The 19595-nt window shown below is 45.1% G+C and overlaps 1 protein-coding gene across 1 annotated transcript; it reads left to right on the top strand.

Annotated features, from left to right (window-relative positions):
• The first annotated feature begins 402 nt into the window (after positions 1 to 402).
• On the top strand, positions 403 to 18603 carry LOC147880109 (uncharacterized). Its single transcript, XM_087371756.1, has 6 exons — positions 403 to 531; positions 937 to 1251; positions 1332 to 1624; positions 8121 to 8444; positions 8712 to 8818; positions 17877 to 18603. The coding sequence occupies exons 2-6, from the start codon at positions 1006 to 1008 to the stop codon at positions 18143 to 18145; spliced, it is 1239 nt and encodes a 412-aa protein (XP_087227882.1). The 5' UTR covers positions 403 to 531; positions 937 to 1005; the 3' UTR covers positions 18146 to 18603.
• The last annotated feature ends 992 nt before the right edge of the window (positions 18604 to 19595 follow it).

Below are 19595 nucleotides of genomic sequence, written 5' to 3'. Positions count from 1 at the left end.
TTTCGAAATCTTCTCCCAACCGATTGTCACAGTTAACTTCGCCATTTTCTATGATGTTAGCCGTGAAAGACGAGAGAGCCCTTACAACCTATTACTATGGTGATTTTTAAGGACAGAGTCTATTTTCAGCCTTCCCTTGAAAATAGGGACTCCAAAACTCAGACGCGGGAATGCCCTCTGAGCCGACGAGTGCTACATGTGTAACCTCGTGCATGTGCGTAGGGTGAGATAGGTCGGGCACATGTGACCTTGCCTGCTGGTGTAGTTCGATTGCATGAGTCCAGCATCCGATTGCCTTCCTGTAGGCTTGTGATTGCCTTTCGTGCCAGAACCAGCCCAAAAATGCTGCATGTGCGCAGGGTGAGAGGGGTGAGGGTGAGATGCTGACGAGGAAGGTGAGGTGGAAAAGCCACGTAAGTTGGGTGACATGGCGAGAACTATGAAACAGAAGAACAAATAGAGCCTTTCAATTTGTATTCATTCATTCTTGTACAACCAAGGACGACGAGCAGGAGCAGCGCCTCTCCACAGGTAATCTCTTTCGATTTCTCCGTCCAATTTCGATTTCTCCTTCGATTTCTCCATCCCATCTCGCCTTCTCCACTGCTTCTCTATCCAGCATTTGCCGTTTTTCCACACTCTTCATGTTTGCCTGCGCTTCCCTATCCCCTTTCCCTTTTTCTTTCTCGGGCTTCCTGCTTCCTGGCGATACCTCTTTCGACGGTTTTTGTCAGCCTCTGTCGGCTTTTGCTGCCTGTAAACGTCAACTTGTATCTGCAATTTTCCTCTCCTCCAAGCATTTTTGGCAAATTTTTTGCTAAATCCAATCAGCGAGTGTCCTGATGGCCAATTGTACTTTCGAGATCGGCTTAGAAGAAGGGATCTGTTCGTTCCTCTGCGACTACGCTGACTTTCAGCCACGGTTTCTGTCCACAGAGTTGTTGACACATTACAATAGAAGCGTTGTGCGAACCGATTTGAAACTTAGAGTAAGAATTCTTGGGAATGGCAAGTTTATCTGGAAACACCAGGGAGGAAGCGGATGCAAAATCAGCAGAGGGACAACTCATTGCAGAGGAATCATTGTCTCAGGATGAAAAGCAGGGTATTGGGGGATCGCCAGCGACAAGTTGCTCCGCGTCCTCTTCCCGGGAACGGCCATCTCCTTCTCATGAGCAGCCACCCGCGACCGCAAATCAAGGGCAAAGCTCTTCAACAGCAACGATGAATTCTGGAGTACCTGGCCTCTTCGTAAGTCTTTACTTGCTTCACTCTTGCCGGCAAAAGGGTAACATATTCGTTTTGTACTGAGGAGCAATTTTGATCTGCAGGTGCCTCCATTTGAGAGCATGTGGTATCCTTGGACATTTGATCCATCTGCTATTAGAGCCAATCCAGAGCTTGCACCATGGAATGGAGTACGGCTTGACCAGCCAGGACTATTTCCACCAATGGTGCCAATTATGTGTCCAGCACCGTATCCAGGAATTTTGCAGGCACCCTCTCAGGAAGAGCAGCAACTTCGAGGTGGGGGGATTTTTGCAGTTCCTATGGTTCCTGTTATTGGTCCTATAGCAGGATTCCCCCCAGGCGGCCTTATTCCATTTTCTTACAATCTACCTCCGTATGTTTCTCACTGCAGTCAAACCTTTTTAAAGTTTATTATGTCCAACGATAACAAAGAAATGCATACTTTCTCTTGAATTCTCCATGTTGTGGCTGTTCGCTTGTATTGTGTAAAAGGGAGATTCTTGGTCTCCAATGCTTTCTTGTTTGACTCGTGGCTTCGTTGACTCAGCCGTTCCACAGTAAAGGACTTCTTTACAACTAAAGGAGGCTATATTAAATATGTATCTCACAGTGGCAGTGCGCTGAAAACTCTAGGAAAAAGGGGCAGACACAAATATGGGGCAGACACTAATCTAGCGTATAATAATAGAGGCTTTGGTGTTTTGCCAAAGAAAGAAAATATCCTCTCATGATTGAACAAAACATTTCTGCCTATGAGACGTAGTCATTTTAAACAAACGAGAAAACCATATTTGTCATAGTCGAACAACGCCAAGTAGGTGATGATCTTATGGCTCAAGGCCTCTCTTCTGGTAAAGTTCGAGCTTGCCATGTACTGCACCTTGACCATTAGGCCTGCTAGTGATATGGACTTTGCAACACCTGTTTGAGTTGTAGAATTTCTCGTGGTATATACTTGGTGCCTTTGGATGGAGAAATGGTTTTATACTTCTTTTCATCAACTGGTCACATCACGTTTTGGTTTTAAGGATTGCACAAGAACAATCAAGCTGCCATGGTGTGGCTTTGAGGAGGAGAATGCCTGTGATGCTAAATTTGCTTGCAAGATGTATGGGATTACGTTCAGAGTGGTTGAAATAAAAGAGCGTATTATGACTCTTGTCCAAGTTATTTTGGACGGTCAATATGTGATAATTCTCCCTAATTTGCCCGTATGTTAACTTTTCTAAGTACTTTTCTCTTGAAAGTGTTTGTTTGCGAGAGACTGGGATGAATTAATCTATACATTGTACAAGCAGTATAGCTTGGATGAAGAGAGTTTGTGGCCTATTTTTTGACTAGCTTGAAGCCTGCCCTATACCATTGGAGCTTGTTGATTCCTTTTTTCTCACCACTGAGGTTCCAGGGAGCGGTCCAAGGTGCCAATTACTACTCAGATGATTGCTGCCTCATTTCAGGAGGGTGGCAAGAGCTAAAGCATAACAGGGAGCCTGGAAAAGCTACTTGTTGAGCCCTTGCGTTTGTCTACTGCATCTTCCCAGGAAGCCTACCACATGCCATGCGTTGAAATGTTGCCAATGTCAAGACACCTGCTATGAGCGAAGGGCATTCAAGCGTCTTTGAAACCTATCATTGTCTCATTACGTCGCGTAAAGCAGAATTCATTCGTTGAAACATCCCATAGTTCAGAGAGCAAGAAGAGAAACTAAAACACAGAAGAAGGAAATGCCATATTGCTATTAGTGTAGATGGTCGACGCATTACAACAAGCATATCAATCTATCATGACAATGAGCTTACATTTTCCAAACCCAAAGAGGGTGTGTTCAACAAAAGACTGGTCTACAGTCCATATGTGGGGCTAGTTCTAGCTGTTTGATCCTTGCCGATGTTTCGACCAAAGATATGTTTTGGTGGATTCAACAAAGAGATTAGGTTAGATTGGAGACTTCTGATTATCCCTTAATCCATTGGGCACATCAGGTGTCTATTATTATATCCACATTGTATTATTCTCACTGATGTCACTTGGCTGCTGGGCAGCATTTATTCGAGTGTTGAAAAATAAACTAACAGGAGCATGTAATCGTGTGGGCACCTAGTGAGTGCATGTGAAGTATGCATTAGTGTGGATGAGAGAATGGCGTCAGGGAGAGATTGATTGCGTGAAACGTGAGAGACTGATTGGGTGTGAGTGATTGCAAGTGATTAGATAGATACAATTGAGTGATGTAGGAGGTGATGTGTTAGGGAGTGATCTCAGGGGTGATGTTAAAGAGAGAGCCCATGGGGGCTATAAACATGTACTTGGTTTGTGTAATGTAATGAGAAGATCTTGGGCTTTGTGTGGACATTCTGTTCTCCTTGTTCTCCTTCATCCACTACTGAAATTTGTGAAATGGTGCACCTCTTCTACCCACCTTGAAGACTCTCTTCCTTCCCTCCACCATGGATTTTATCATGGTATCCGAGCCATGAACCATCATTGCTAAAAGCTCCATTCCAGACTTGTGCTTATAGTGCAAGATCAAGCAGCTCTGGTTTCTGCAACATCAACTGCCCAAAGGCAGAGACAATAGTGATGCAAACTGTCACTGAAGTTGAGCAAAAGGATCCACAACGATTGCTGCGTCACTATGAGTTTTGGTTTTGTGATGGTTTTCCAACCTAGTGGCCTTGCTACTTTAACAATGATGGCAGTGGGTTACCATTGCTAGTACTGCTCAGTTTCTATATACTACGAGGCAGGGATGCTGTGGGCATGTGTAGCACGACCTGCAACATTGTAGTTTTGGACTTCTGAGCTTTTTGTAGAGCAATTTGTAGAAGGTTAGAGCTTGTCAGGTTAGGAATTGCACGCGTAGAGTAGCATTTTGCATTGGAGAGAGAGAGAGAGAGAGAGAGAGAGAGAGAGAGAGAGAGAGAGAGAGAGAAGTGCGTTATTGGGCCACATGTGCGAGGACACAAACTCCAGCAGAGGGAGATAGGTAGAGGAGGAGCGAGAATTGAGCTTTCTCATTTCAAGCATTGACTTGTTCTTGCCAGGGGTGGCCCTTTTTTGAGAAAAACCTTCGCGTGTCCGAGCGAAGGACAAAAATTTCACAGTTCTACTTCAAAAAAAGGCATATTAGGTGATGTTATTAAAACCATGTTTCTAAGAGAAACTATTTGTTTAGAGTTAATTACAAAAAGCACATCTCGACTTCAAATGAGAATGTCTATTGTGTCCATAAATCAAGACGGAGAACTTCATTTGACATTGACAATGATGTCAAGCATGGTGGATACTGGGATGGAAAGGATTTTGAAAAAACCCAGGTGTAGAGTGGGTTTCTTTCAGTATCATGAAATATGGCATCTCCGTTGAGAAGTTTTCCGGCACCAGATTCGCTCTTTGGAAGACCAAGATGCAGCTCCTCATGTTGGAAGGCTTGTGGCCAGACCATCACGACTGAAGAATCCAAGCAAGTCGGCAACGCCCCAGCTCAACATGTGGCCTGGAATGAAAAGAACGAGAGTGCATTTGCGATTATTGGTCTCCGTCTCTCTATTAATCGCCTTCATCATCTTAGCCTCATCTTAGTCTTCAGCTAGGAGGGCTTGGCAAAAGACACAAGGGATGAGATTGTATAGCGCAACATATCAAGGGTCATATACTCTTAAACAACACTTGGATGCTTTTAGTCTTCTTTTTCAGCAGCTTACCACTCTCAAATGCTGGCCTGATAATGATGATAAGAAGGCCGTCCTTCTTAATAGCCTCATTCATGGAGAAAGGTTTCGACACACTTGCGAGCCTTGAAAGTAGGACAAGAAATGTTCTATGAGGATATGGTAGCAGGTTTATGGAGGAAGACTGGCAGAAGCTCAACACTGACCTATTTTAAAAGACTGACTTGGCCAAAGACAAACCCAAGCGATGGTGGGTCGCATAATTGACCAGTGTTACAAGAAGATGGGCAAACAACAGGAGAAATGTCATACTCAACTGGTAACAACTTCTTCCTGTATCAACTCAGATGGTAACCCTGGGCCATCCCCAATCAGAGAGAATGTTTAAGTTCGTATTGTGTGTGATCATGTGATCACGTTTGTGTTGTGTGTGGGAGATCTAATTATCGAGGTTTCATTTAGAAGCTGGGGATGCTCCTCCATGATCTCATCTATGATGTAATCACGTTGTATTCTCAGCCTATTTAGAGGCTTCTTCCACAGTAATCAATCATGGTTCATTATCTCATCTATGATGTAATCACATTGTATTCTCAGCCTATTTAGAGGCTTCTTCCACAGTAACCAATCATGGTTCATTCGTGTATTATTCTCTCTCTCCCATGGATTTCTTCCTTTACCCGCCATAGCCTTGTGTTTCAACAAAAGCTGCACTCTATCTTGAGCACGTCTAATGCTTTCTCTTGCAAACTGCAACATATCTTGTTGCTGCTGCAATCAATGAGCAGCAGAGCTCACCTCAATAATCTGTGGGCCAACTACCCAAGAAGCTCTAGGCTGGTATCCATACATCAAGCATGGACGGACTGTTTCGGCTTAGCACTGTTGTAAGCAAACTCAAGCGACCGAAGATAATCTAATCCATCTCCTTCTAGGACTCTGTGGCTCCATGTGCAAGATTGATCACATAATGGCAGCTACTGGGAACTGTTGGGATGCGCAACTTCTACACAAGAGAAGCATCAATGAAATAAAACATGAACAGGACGCCCAGACCTCATGGGGTCCAAGTGCATTAGCATTGAAATGACATTTCTCACAATTCATATCGAAGAAAGGACATCCAAACTAGCAATCTGACAAGGATTACCTGGAGTATGACTTGGTTTACCAGATGCGAAGCAGAGTCCCGTTGCCCGAGCTTCCACATGCACTGGAGAATTGTTAGGAGACTTCTTAGCAAGAGGCCCCGATATTTGTTAACCAGAATCTAGCCTTTTCAGGCTTGGAGTTGCCATCTCGGCAAATCTTGCGGTTCTTCTTTCATTTAGTTTTAGGCTTCCCATTTTTGTGCTGTCGACAAAGATTCAGTGTCTTTATCTGTCACAAGGGTACTGTCATAGACCTTTGCAAAGCTGATAGTCTGAACTTATTCCTCCTGATCTCGTTCTGATAATCCTTTAGTAGACTACAAACAAAAAATACAGGTAGTGTTTGCTGATTGAATTCAATAAATTTACTGAAACTCCTGGATAAGGGGCTTACCACCCTTATTCAGGTTTTGAAGCTTTCTAAAGTTATCAAATTCATCGAGCTTCAATAAAAATTCTGCCATGAAGACCTGACAGAATGTCATCCAAGGAGTAGGTAAATAAGACTTCACTGTCAAATCTTGCCACGACGTCTGTGTGTGTGTATTGAGGGGGGGGGGCGCGCTAGGGAGAGAGTGATGTAGCTCACATGCTTACTATAATTAGTGACTCTAGGATAGGCTGTCAGGAATCTCTCTTTGACCACGTTGGGCTTTTCCTTACCTTTATGGTGGGCATGAACGGCACTCACTTATCTTTATTGATAAAACACTCAATGGATATGTTTCTTGTTACAATACTTAAAAGTATTTCCAATGAGGAACAGTGGAGAAGAGCACCGGAGGCTGGTTTGTCTGTTTAGCTGGTGGCTTCAATGCAGACATTATGATCAACTGCATAATCTACGTCTTTGTTGTTAAATGCAGAGTCAAGCCGAAGAATTTTTGTCTATCTAGTTTTTAAGTCTTCATCTAGTTAGTCAATGGTTTCCTTTGTTGTTAAATGTATAGTTGGTGGGTATACTCTTCAAAATTTGTCCCAAATTTATGAGTTTGACACCTTCACCCAGCCTTCATCACCTTTGTTCTTATTGCTTCATGAACCTTGTGCTAAAGTATTGATTGAATTTTATAGTACTACATCAAAGCAAATATACCATATATACTGTATTTATTGCATAGATAGAAACAATTTTTTTTGTAAAGTGGTCATTGTTTCAATGTAGCATTCAAGTCATCTCTTTTGTTGGCCACTAGTGTCCCACATTGGCTTACAATTGTTACTTTTTTCTTATTCGTTGAGAGAGATTTTTCAAGGTTTTGCAGATGAGGATAAAAAGGCCACAAGTTTTTTTCATTAAGAAATAATTTATTCTGTTCAAAACAAGACCATTACAGCGGAGGGGGAAGAAGGAATCTCCATCCCAAGCCTCCACAAAAAATCCAACAACAGAGGCAGAGAGAGAACTTGATCTGTAACCTCTCATAACATGAGGTGGGAGATGAAAGTCAATCCCAAACGTGCACTACAGATCATCAAAAAACAAAAAAACAAGAAAACACAAAAAGATGCCAAAAACCTGCCCAGGCCTGCCTAGGGCAACCCCCAGTGAGATGTGCGCAAGGAACTAAGATTCCCCGCTCACTTTCCTCCAGCCTGAAGAATATACGCCAAAACCTGAATCAAGGGAGCCAACTGAGAGTAACTCAAACCGTTGAACTGCTTGGAGTGAGAAAAGGAAGGGCGAAAATGTTCTTGAAGCTCACCAGATGTGCGCTCTCCAAAACTATCCAATGCGTTGGCCTGATTAGCAGAATGACAAGTTGCTTCAAAAAACAGCTTGTGAGCCAAGCCCAGCATAAGGGAGAAAGAGAAGAAAAAGGCGGGTGGGGGGGGAGTCATGTGCTGAGCAGGAAGCTAGGGTGTGAAAAGCCACAGTTGTAGTGTGCTTATTGGTGTCTTTGGTCAATGTCAGTTGTCTCATAAGTTTGTATTGCAGTAATTGCAAATATTATAAGCAGCTTGGTCTGAATGGTTGTTTGAAGCATTTTAATTTTTGGTTTTTAAAAATATTTTTGATTGTGATACAAATTTTGTGGTGGACAGGAGCATACCTTTGTCTGGAAATGGGGCTATGCCTGGTACAATGCCTGCAGCACCAAGGCCCACTGATTCTGAAAGAGCCATGCCACCTGAAGCACAGGATGGTCCAGGTGCAGGACTACACCATCGTCCGCCACCAGCTCCTGCACGAGCTGGTCAAGTACAGAGGCAAGAAGGACAAAGGCAGATCGTTCGGAGATTTCATGTGGGCTTTCAAATTGATTTGCTGCTCATCCTCAAATTAGCTGTGGTGGTTTTTGTTTTCAACCAAGATGGTTCCAGAGACAGGCTACTCTTACTGCTCTTTCTTGCTGGCCTTGTTTATTTGTAAGTGTCCAGATAATTGTGAAACTTTCTTCTCCTCATTGCTTGCGCATTTCAGTGCTGTTAGTTGTAACTTGTTATATTTCATCTTGGGATTGATAGTTCTCTCTTGTGATGAATTCATAATCCTGTCCTCAATCACGTCCACAGTATGTGTACGCTCTTAGACATCTGTATATCATAAGCCTGTTTCTTTTTTATCTAACAGCATGCAAAGAGTGATTTTTCGATCGCTAATGAAGCTATCTACTTATAACTGAACAATTGTAGGTACCAAACTGGGGCTCTCACTCCTCTTCTGCAATGGATTTCACAAAGTGCACAACGAGCAATGATGCCACCTCAACAACCTCAGCTTGGGCGTGCCGCACCAGCAGGTCCTGGTGCAACCCTTATTTGTAATTGTGAATGTATTATGTTGTGGACTTTGTTAAGATAGAGAGCTGGAACCAGGTGGTGATGATTTTTTCTGCTAGCAACAGGATGAAAATTTAAGATGAGCAATCAGCTGACATATATGCTTCCCCAAGGCTATACAACTCTTGCTGCTTATATGTTCTCTCACTGGCATTAATGAGGTTTTTGTCTCATTCTGTGGATGGCTCATGAGTTGGCTCCATGCTAAGAAAAATAATGAAATTTGATTGTTTTAAAGAATGAAATATACACGTTGCATTTTCAAACAATGGCAGGACACAGAGAAGCACTGAAGTTATCAGATTGTGGTGATGAATCCTCTTCTCAGCTCTAGTAGATTGGTTGTATTTAGATCCTAAGGAATCTTATGCTTTTAATTAAGAAATAAATACTACCCTTCCACAGTAGTGTGATAAGGCTCCAAGGGTTTGAAACTGTGCTCTCTATAGCTTGTCGTTCCTGCTAGCTCAGGTTCCTCAATGCACAGGCGGTCTGATCAAATTTATAGCTTCTCTTCTGTGTACTTGGAAAACACCAAGCGTTTGAACAGATTCTTTTCATTTCTTGCTAGCTCATATTTCTCAAGAAGTAGTAGGTCTGATCAATGTTTACATTGTCTCTTTGATATAGCAGTCATAGCCTATATTTTTTTCCCCTCCCTTCTCTGTCTCCGCCCACTACTAGCCCTACAAAGAAAAGGAGGAAAAGCCTCTCATTATTCTTGTTGAATGTCTGCCCAGATGAGGCTTCAGAGTCCATATGTTCCACTTTCTCACATATTGTCATCTTTGAGTAGGGCAGTAGCTCCCACCTCCATGGCTGTTTTATTGGAGGTCAGCATCTCCTGATGTCACATGAATCTGGTAGAGAGTGAGGGCCTTGCTTGTGGGTGTGCCGCCCAGTGAGAGATTAGGGTAGGATGAGTGAGGGCCGGTGTCGTGGGTTTGCCCGCCCCCCTGTAAGGGTAGGTAGAGTAGGGCAGATCTGATGGCTTGCCACCCTTGGCAGCCCATGATGACACGCTGCCTATGGTGCCGTGCAGACAGGCTATGGGCTGACCAGGAGCAGCTCTTGTGCCGCGTGGCAGCTCCCTTGGAGGCGCCTAGGCAGGTCATTGTGGCCGGCCTATGTGGCCACCACCCTTAGGGCAGCATATTTGCAGGTATCCCCCCCCTCCCCCCCGGAGCCCATTTGTAGGCAGAGGTGGGCCGACCTGCTGGTTGCCCACCTAGGCCTGGTGGTCAGGCTGTGTAGGTAGGGAGCAGCCCCTATAGACTGCTTGGCAGCCCCTTATAGGGGGGCAGGGTGAGGCAGGCCAGTCGGCTGGCAGCCCTCACATAGGGCAGGAGGGGAGCCCCCTTATAGGGCTGTGTGGCAGCCCCTTGGGCAGGTAGGGGGTCGGCCCACCTACAGCAGGGGTTGGCCCACAGACCAGCATGCTAGTCCCGGGGGGTGGGGGTGGTTGGCTGCCTGCATGTAGGCCCCCCTCCCACACTTGTTTGCATCTCTCAGTTTGGAGCATTTGTGCCTATCCATAGCAGAGGTTTTCCCCACCGTTCTGGGGGGTTTTGTCCTGAGATCCCTTGCAGTCTGTTGTGCTTTCTCCTCTCCTTCTCAGTTGTGTGTGTGAGAGATTTGCTCTCTCTCTCTCTCTCTCTCTCTCTCTCTCTCTCTCTCTCTCTCTGTCTCTCTCTCTTTCCATTTCTTTCCAGATCTGCTGCACTTCTCGCATGGTATCACAGCCATGGTTGGCTAGAGACCCAAAGAGTGGAGGGAGTGTTGAGCCAGCAAACTGAGAGAAGGTTTTAGGGCTTCTGTTTGGAGGTGACTGTGAGGAGTGTGGAGAGGTGTGGACCGTACGGGTGTCAACAAAGGCATGGCTTTGAAGCGTGTTTTTCAGATTCGAAAGGAGTTCTTGAGGGTTGGGACAGTGAAGGTATGAAGGTACTTAGGCTCTCAGCCTCTTCATCATCTTCTTGAGCCCTCTCCTCTCCTTTCTTCCGTCAATCCCCTTCTCTACCTTCTTTCCCATCCAATTTCTCTTCCAGTTTGATTTCCTCTTCACTTTGACATTGTCTGAGATGGCAGAAAACAAGGAAAAAATTCCAGTTTTGCCCACCTTCCTGATTGACCGTCAATTGGATGGCCTCTATTACAGTGTCTAGCAGGTCATGATGGAGTCTGTACTACAGTCGTATGATCTGGCAGACTTCATATTGCTGGGAGTTGACAGGCCTGATCCCCTTGCGTCCAACCTTGGGATCCTGTAGTAGGAGGAGACCAAGACCTTGTCTCAGCTTGTACAATTGAACCTCTCCCGTGAAGAGGGTCTACTTGGAAGTCCAAATGAGATGGTTGGATCCCAAGAAGTCTTCATCGATGCGGGAGCATATGAACAAGTTACAAGAACTTCAGCAAGAGATCCTCCAGGCGGGGAATCAGAATCTTCCAAGGACATGGCCATAACACTACTGTCCCAGCTATCTTGTTAGTATGGTACATTCTATTCGTCCTTGGTAACTAGTGGAAGGATGAATATGTTGACCTGGGAGGAATTGATCCCTATGGTGCTCGACCGGAAGGAGTGATTTGTAGATTGTACCTATGATAGTCAGCCTGAGGATTTGGCAGCTAAGCAGAAAGAAAGAAAGAAGTTGACAATTGAGGAAGAGGAAGCACTCAAGGCCTCACGTACATGTAACCGGTGTGCCTAGAAAGGTCACTATTGGCGGCAGTGTCTTCAGAGGATCCGTGAGGGGGCTAGTGAGCAGCAGGACAGTTATGCGGGTAGCATGCGGTAAGATGCACTGCCAGCTGGCAATTTGGATCCAGATGGAAATATTGACAAAGATCAAAGCAAGCTTGCCCAACATTGAATGGGTGGATAATGATGAGCGGGATGATGACGACTCCAGGACAACTTCTATGATGCACTATAAAGGTCATGCAATCCGTACATTGAAGTCAAAAGATATGCGGATCAAGCTCCTTCGACAATCTTACAAGCTGAAGGGTACCAAAGTATGGATAGCAGAGGAGCTTACACAGGCTCAACTCAAGAATAAGGCAACTGAATTAGCTAAAGTCAAGGCTGCCAGAAAGGATGGAAAATGGGCAGTTTAGCGTGAAGGCGTAGCTCTAATTAGAGAGTTTAAATCAAAACCAAAAGACTCTCAGTCTTAAACTGGTGTAGGGCTGTTTTCTCTTTTAGACTATTATGTAGGTACTCTAAATAATGTGGGTTGCTTTTGCACTCCTTGGGAGCTGCCATGTGCCCTCCCTAAAGCAAATGTACTACAGGGTTTCTGGCTGTCCCATAGATTTTTTGGTCTCCAGTGGACGTTAATAGACTTTCTTTCTCTCATATTTTTTTAAGATGATGTAAGTCTTTAGACGTTTTGTACTTCATCCCATAGGCCCACAAGGCCTGCTACGGACCTCTCTCTCTCTCTCTCTCTCTCTCTCTCTGCTCACCAAATTGGCATTACAGCCGATGGGAGTGATAATGGCACTTGTTCGTCGTAGGGCCATAGCTACGAGACCACAGCGAACCACATATACCAACAGCCATCAGCACTCTATCACGGGCTTTATGCCACCGCAGCCTCATACATTGTTGACCCCCTCTTAGGCTCGACCGCTCTGCAAGCTTCTAGATGATCATCAAAGTGATGCCAGCTCCCATCTTCTCCATCAGCTCAAAGATTTCTCTTTGTGCATTGGTGTTTTTATGATTATGGCTTTATTGTATTTGTCATGCGTGTTGATGCCCACTTAGAGGCTCCACCCTTTCAGTTCATTGTATTAAGGTTCTTTCAGTCTCATAGACCCTTCGGTCTTTTGAAGACTTCTAATAATCTCTCTCTCTCTCTCTCTCTCTCTCTTTCTCTCACACACACACACACACACACACACACACCCACCCACACACACACACGCATGCACGCACACATGCACATGGAATTTCCCAAGACGAAAACGTGTCCCAGGAAATATGTGGAAGACAAATCATATGCCTCAAGAAAGAGATGCCATAGATCAAATGGCATGAGAATGATAAATTCAATATCACTCAATAGGGAACACAAGCACAGGTTGACTACAGAGAGAGGGCAGCGAAAGTTAAGATCCTGATGCAAAGACACAAATTGAAGGGTACAAATATTTGCCTTGACCCAGCTCAAAGAAAGGAACATCGAGCTAAAGTGAAGGAAGCACTAAAGCAGGAAAGTGGGCAGTCTAGCACGATAGGAAAGCATTGATTAGGGACTTCGAGTCCAAACCCAAAAACTCTTACTTTTCAACTGACGTTGTTCAAGCTGTTTTATGATAGTATTAGAATGTATTTATGCTCTATAATAACTCCGGAGGAGATGAGATTTGTGCACTCCCTTGACGCTCTGGCTACCCAAATGTATAAGTCACTTTTTGGTGTTTGTACCCGCAAGGAATTCTCTCTCTCTCTCTCATATTCCACAAGTGGAATGGGTATCTAGAATATCCAGCAAAAGAGGACACATATACTAGTTTACATCAGGGAAAAGCTAGCAAAGGTCAAGATCTTACAACAAACACATAAGCTGGAGGGCACGAAGATATAAGAACTCACTCTTGATTCAGCTGAAGCAAAGATCTATTTAACTCAATAAAGTGAAAGAAGCCAGGAAAGCAGGAAAATGGGTGGTCTATTGTAAACGACAAGCACTGATTCGAGATTTCAAATCTCTGTCTTGAACTGATGTAATTAAGGTCACATTATGATAGTACTAGAATATAGGTATGATCTATAATAATTATGAGAGCTGCCTTATGCACTTTCTAGGAGATGCCTTGTGCACTCCCTCTCTCATCGGAGATGTAGTAGCTTTCTATTCTTGATGTGTACTTTTATCTCATAGTCCCGTGAGGGCTTCTGCAGACATTAATAAAATCTGTGTGTGTGTGTGTGTGTGTGTGTGTAGGATTACTGAATCTACATTACGCCCCATCCTAGTGTAGGGGATCTGGACAGAAATGGAGAGAGAGAGAGAGAGAGAGAGAGAGAGAGAGAGAGAGAGAGAGAGTCCTCATCTGAGTGTTCACCTGAGGTAGGGTTCGTTGAGTTGCGACTCTAGCTTTCTGCTACGCCTGATCCCCTGCTGTCCCTGGCCTGGATCACCAGAGAAAAAATTGTGATCGTGCTGCGATTGGGCTCTGTCGGTCCCTCATATGCTCTCCTCTGTGCACATATGAGCTGATCTCTAATGTCTTTGGGGATCAAGAAGTAAAGTGGCCACACGCTGTTGTGCTAGGAAGTCTCTTAGTGGGCCAAAAACGTTGCCGAATAGATAGTGATGTTGTCCATGGATCTCATAGTACACACAAGGCATCGGAATGCAATGTACTGCATCTTTGTCTCGTGCATATCACACAAAGTGCAGATCCGTCTCTCACATGGAATACCCTGTTCCCATCTTGTATCAACCCGTACTCTATGAGAAGAAACACGGAATTACGTGGTCAAGATCCTCAGTGCATATGGGAGAGGATCTGAGTGTAGCCTGGTGGTTTGGTAAACCCCTTCTTAAAGATCCGCGAATAGTGATCCTTGTAGAAGATCAGTTTTATTGAAAGCTCAGGAGGGAACAGCCAGGTCTTGTACGTGTAGAGGTGCAATAAATCCTCTGAGACAACCTAATTCACCTCTTGATAGGTGAGTGGAATGAATGGAGCCTCAACGCTATACTAGAAGGGTGGTAGTCTGTCCTATGTAGTTTCAGGACTACAACCCATCTGCGTGTTTGGGCATACCAGCTTCATTGATCCCCCTTTGCCTCCATTGCAATAGATAGAGTCAGGGCCAGCCATGACAATCTGCGCCATGTAGCTGTGGTGTCCGAGCTGAAGATCATGAGGGGCTATGTACTGAGTGATTGCACACAAGACCAGTACCCTAGCCCTGACCTTGGCAAAGCTATTCTAGAAAATTGCAAGACCATTATGATGGGACATGTTATGTCCAAGTTTAAGCAGCAACACTTGACACCCATGTTAGCCGAAAATGCGATGTGAGGGAATTTGGCAATGGAGGAGGCAGGCTTTCCATTGAGGTGGCTCGAGCACAAAAGCAAAGAGTTTACTATGGCTTTGTGTCCAATGGTACAGTCAGGACATCATCTGGACAGTCTAGGCACTATATGTGCCATTATTAAGAAGAGCAGGACTTAGACTAGGTGGATAGAGTATTGGGTCCAACAAGGTTGTTCATTATGACCCACCTTGTTTAACCTATACATTGATGAGCTCGAGTCCTTCATCATGCTCTGGGAGGTGCGAATTCCTCCTTAGTTGGCTCCTTGATCCCTATTCTACTATATGAAGATGATGTGTTCCTACTCTCCTCCTCAACTGAGGGTATCCAGCAGCATTTGGATGCACTCCAGTCTTTCTGCGAGACACATGACTGGAAGGCCAATGCAAGGCATGATCTTCAACACTTCTCGAGCAACAATACATAGAGAGCAGTTTACCTTCGATGAGGCTTGAGTGGAGATTGTTGCATCCTATACATACCTGGGGAAGAATCCCATGAGCGCAAGAGCTTTGAAGACACCATGGAAAAGCAGAATGACCGCAAACATAGAATACAAGCTATGACAGAGACCCATTCTTCTTAGGCCCAATCTTTACGACGCGAACCACTATGCAGGCCCGTTTGAGCAGACGGTATTCCGCACTAGCCAAGCTTCAGTGTTAGTGCTTTCACTCACATTTTCAGGATCATAGAACTAATTCTCCTCTCTTTGCCTCGCTTGTCTGCCTAGTGAGGATGTACGGCAGTTCCTTCCGGGGGCAGATCTATCAGAGAGAGACTGGTCCCGCATAGAGAGACTACAGGTCCTGCTTCTTGATCAGATGATCCGGAGCAAGCCATCATGTATACTACTAGCAGAGTTTGGGGTTACTCCTCTATAGCTTGATGCAGCCCTTCAAGTGGTCACTTCTCACCATAGAGTCAGAGACCACTGTTGTAAGAGGGCTCGCGTCTCCTCTACGTGTAGAGGAGTAGGGTCCTCGTCCATTGCGAACCGTGTAGAGATGTGCACTTGTGCAATGCTGCTAGTCGAGCATGGGTGTCTCTGAAATGTATCATGAGAGGCTGATATCTAGTGAGGTCTCATCCGACCTACCAAGCTCCCTCAACACCATGCTGCAGTACCCCCAAGGTGGAGGTCACAAAGGTGGTAGCATCTGTAATGGCTGAGCTGGGCGTGTAACCCCGTGGACCTTGATGTTGAGAGCATTAATGGTTCTCTGTTGATGCTCAAGTAGAGTGGCTGAAACTGTTGCCCGTATCTCAAGCTGTGAGGGGAAGTACAAGAGTCCTAAAAGTTGGGAGGGTGAAATCCACTTATCCGTACTGTGAGGATCTAACTCACCCTCAAGAAATGTGGCTGTATTGGGCAGGTCTGTGAGGCAATGCAGGGAATGGGAGAGGTATGGAGAAGATGCAGTTGGGTAGCAGGGCCAAGAACCACAGCCAAGTGACTGGCAGAGGTACGTACTTGCGAGAGAGTTGGTGAGGACAAAGAGCAGAGCAGGGCAATGTAAGGGAGGCAATAGGGCCTGTTAGCAGAATGCTAGTGGAGCAAAGGGACAGGTCGCAGCAGATTGTAGGACACAGAGGCCCAGGTTGAAACTGAAGTGGTGTGGGAGTAGAGCAGGGTGCTCATTTGCAGGTTTAGGCGAGGCGGAGCAGGTGTGCGAGATGTTGGAGCAGCAATGGTGGGTGCTGGAGGAAGCAAACGAGCAGAAAGACGGGATGCTGGAGCAGGTAGGTGGGGGTTTGGCGCAGAAGCATTGAGCAGGCAGGCGGGGAGCAAGCAGGTGCAGTGGTGGGGGAGCAGCAGCAATGGCCTAGAGAGAGCAGGAATAGAGTGGGAGCAAGCTGGGGAGTGGGGAGCAGGGTGGGAGTGAGGGAAGTGGGGTGTGAGCTGGCAGGAGAGAGAGAGAGAGAGAGAGAGAGAGAGAGAGAGAGATGCTGATGCTGATGGTGATGGTGATCCACCCATTTTTAGATCATTTGTGCTCCACTCGGGTACGAGCAGGGTGCTCGTTTGCAGGTTTAGGCGAGGCGGAGCAGGTGTGCGAGATGCTGGAGCAGCATTGGTGGGTGAATGCTGGAGGAAGCAAACGAGCAGAAAGATGGGATGCTGGAGCAGGTAGGTGGGGGTTTGGGGCAGAAGCAATGAGCAGGCAGGCGGGGAGCAAGCAGGTGCCGTGGTGGGGGAGCAGCAGCAATGGCCCAGAGAGAGCAGGAATGGAGTGGGAGCAAGCTGGGGAGTGGGGAGCAGGGTGGGAGCGAGGGAAGTGGGGTGTCAGCTGGCAGGAGAGAGAGAGAGAGAGAGAGAGAGAGAGAGAGAGAGAGAGAGATGCTGATGGTGATGGTGATCCACCCATTTTTAGATCATTTGTGCTCCACTCTGGTACTAGTTGGTGGATTTGGTCTGTCAGATTCTGAGCTGCTATCTTTGTTACCAAAGGGGTCTCCTTGATCTCTCTTTGTTTTTTTGCTTTACTGTGACCAAAGAGATTCTGGAAATCTTTCGAAACGCTGATGGCAGCTTATGCATTGGTACTGATGAGATTCTAAGTGTAGCTTTTCTTAAATTACTTTCAGATTTTTTAAATGCCTCTCCTAAAATCCCTTCTCTTACCCCCAACACCCCCTGCTCTCTCTCTCTCTCTCTCTCTCTCTCTCTCATTTTGTTCTTTTGTTCATTTTTCTGGGGAAAAATAGGCTGCAGATATTATAGTCTTATAAAGGTATGTATCACTACAATAAAAAAATCCCCAGCTGTCCTCTTTAACTGATTATGATGGATCGCTCCTCCCCTCCCCTCTCCTGTCTTTCTTTCTGCTTCTAAAGTGAAGAGCAGTTGAAGTCCAGAGATAATTATATTCCATTTATCGGCAGTAATTGAGCTACAGTTACAATATTTGTGGTTCTTCCAATGGTTGACATTCTACTTCGTATAGATGTGCAAGTTCGTGAAGCAAGGGGAAACGTGGAAAATGAAAATGCAGCAGAAAATGTTCCGGCAGTAGATGCAGGAGCAGCAGCAGCAGCAGTCCAAGATCATCTTGTTGCACCAGCAGGGGGAGGTGGTGCTGGTGAGGCTGCTCGTGATCAAGTGCACCAACCGGCTCCTCAGGTACCCACTTGGTGGGGGTTTTTCAAGGAACTGCAAATGCTTGTAGTAGGCTTTGTGACATCCCTTCTTCCAGGATTTCAGCACGTAGATTGATTCCAATAATTGTAGTGCTGAAAATTCTAGCTCAACCCCACATAGCCCTTACCATGCGACATAGGTCATGGTATGTGGTTGGATATATTATGAAGTCATCGTCCCATGGAACATGGGATATATTTTTTGCTCTCTACACTGAGGCACCAAAAAGTACTTGGGGGAGTGCAAAATTTTGGAGAAGTATTAATATTATGGCCATGATCTGTAGGCAATCTTCGAGCCTTACGAGGATTATTGTTTAAAGCTCCAAGGTTTTAATACTCGCAGGCTATTGGTTTGTCAAATTTTCCACTGAGAGAACTAGCATGTACTTTAATTGGTTAGGTCAGCAGTCATGTAGGGATTTGAAATGATCATATTCAGAAACCTGCAGAGGTGAAAGAAATTGTGACACTGAAGAAATTTGGGAAGCAATATGTTGTTCTTTTCCTTATGAATGATACCAATAAATTTCAGATTTCTGGACTGTCAAAAGGCAAAACTATTTTTTTTCCTCTTAACATGAAAATTTCGTGAACAGAAAAGCCATGGAAAGCCATGGAAGACAGATAATGCTATATTTTGTGAATGCGCAGTGGTTTTTGTCTGTGTAGTATTGTATATATGAGGGTTGCGCAGATTCGAAGAGAAGATGATCATCGGATGCTGAACAACGAAGGAGAAGACATGAATACTGATGTTCTGGATTTATGCACAGGGGTTTCTTGTTGATTGGAAATTCCGTCTGAAATCCTCCTGTTAGCATTTGAAGTTGATATTAGCATTATGGGTCATAAATAGTAAGCCCTTTGTACTAATCAACTGCTGGTTGTATGTCAAGCTACTTGGTGATGCTAAGAGTAGAATATTGGAGGATTGATAACGGGTTCCAATTATGGTACATCTTAAAAGGAAGAATTTCATAAGCCCCAATCAAGCATTAAAAGTGACATTAGTGGGGGGGAGGAGAGGGCGAAAAATGTGGGGAGGTAGCACAATGAAACTTAGCCACAAGGGGGGCTTGTATGTAAAAAATTGGAGGCATCTCGACCACGTGCTGTCTACCTGACCCTGCAGTCCCTACCCTCCTTGGATCGCTCTGCCTCACCTCCTTGTGTTATGCTCCTCCAGCCTTCCTTCCCAGGCACCACATGCCTTAAGGAACCCCCCCCCCCCCTCTCTTTTGGTCCTGCTTCATCAACTTCAGTAGGTAAAAAAGGATTCATAGTAGTAAGGGTTTAACAAGATGGTTGTCCTTGGGTTTTATTGAATAACAATGGTGCGCACTGTGCCAGGGGCACTACCGTTTTTTCTTTTTAGCAAGGTCACCTTGAAGGTGAAAGATGGAAGGCTACACACAAAAGCTATGTGCATTGGAAAGCACATGCATGCATTGCAACACAAAAAGTAGACTAAAGTAAACATGTGTAAAAAGAGCTTACAGCCTTAAGGACGATGTCAACAAAAC

Source organism: Dipteris shenzhenensis, chromosome 33, assembly GCF_047967505.1.
Source record: "Dipteris shenzhenensis isolate YYH24624 ecotype China chromosome 33, Dip_SZ_1.0, whole genome shotgun sequence".
Taxonomy (NCBI): Eukaryota; Viridiplantae; Streptophyta; class Polypodiopsida; order Gleicheniales; family Dipteridaceae; genus Dipteris; species Dipteris shenzhenensis.
The sequence above is the reverse complement of the archived record's forward strand: the minus strand, read 5'-3'. Positions and strand labels throughout refer to the sequence as shown.

What these genes read in the sequence shown, in the direction of transcription:
- LOC147880109 (XM_087371756.1), top strand. Translation starts at nt 1,006, where the DNA reads ATGGCAAGTTTATCTGGAAACACCAGGGAGGAAGCGGATGCAAAATCA. An exon ending in CTGGAGTACCTGGCCTCTTC is followed by an intron (nt 1,252 to 1,331) that starts GTAAGTCTTTAC and finishes TTTGATCTGCAG; the next exon opens with GTGCCTCCATTTGAGAGCAT. An exon ending in TGGGCGTGCCGCACCAGCAG is followed by an intron (nt 8,819 to 17,876) that starts GTCCTGGTGCAA and finishes TACTTCGTATAG; the next exon opens with ATGTGCAAGTTCGTGAAGCA.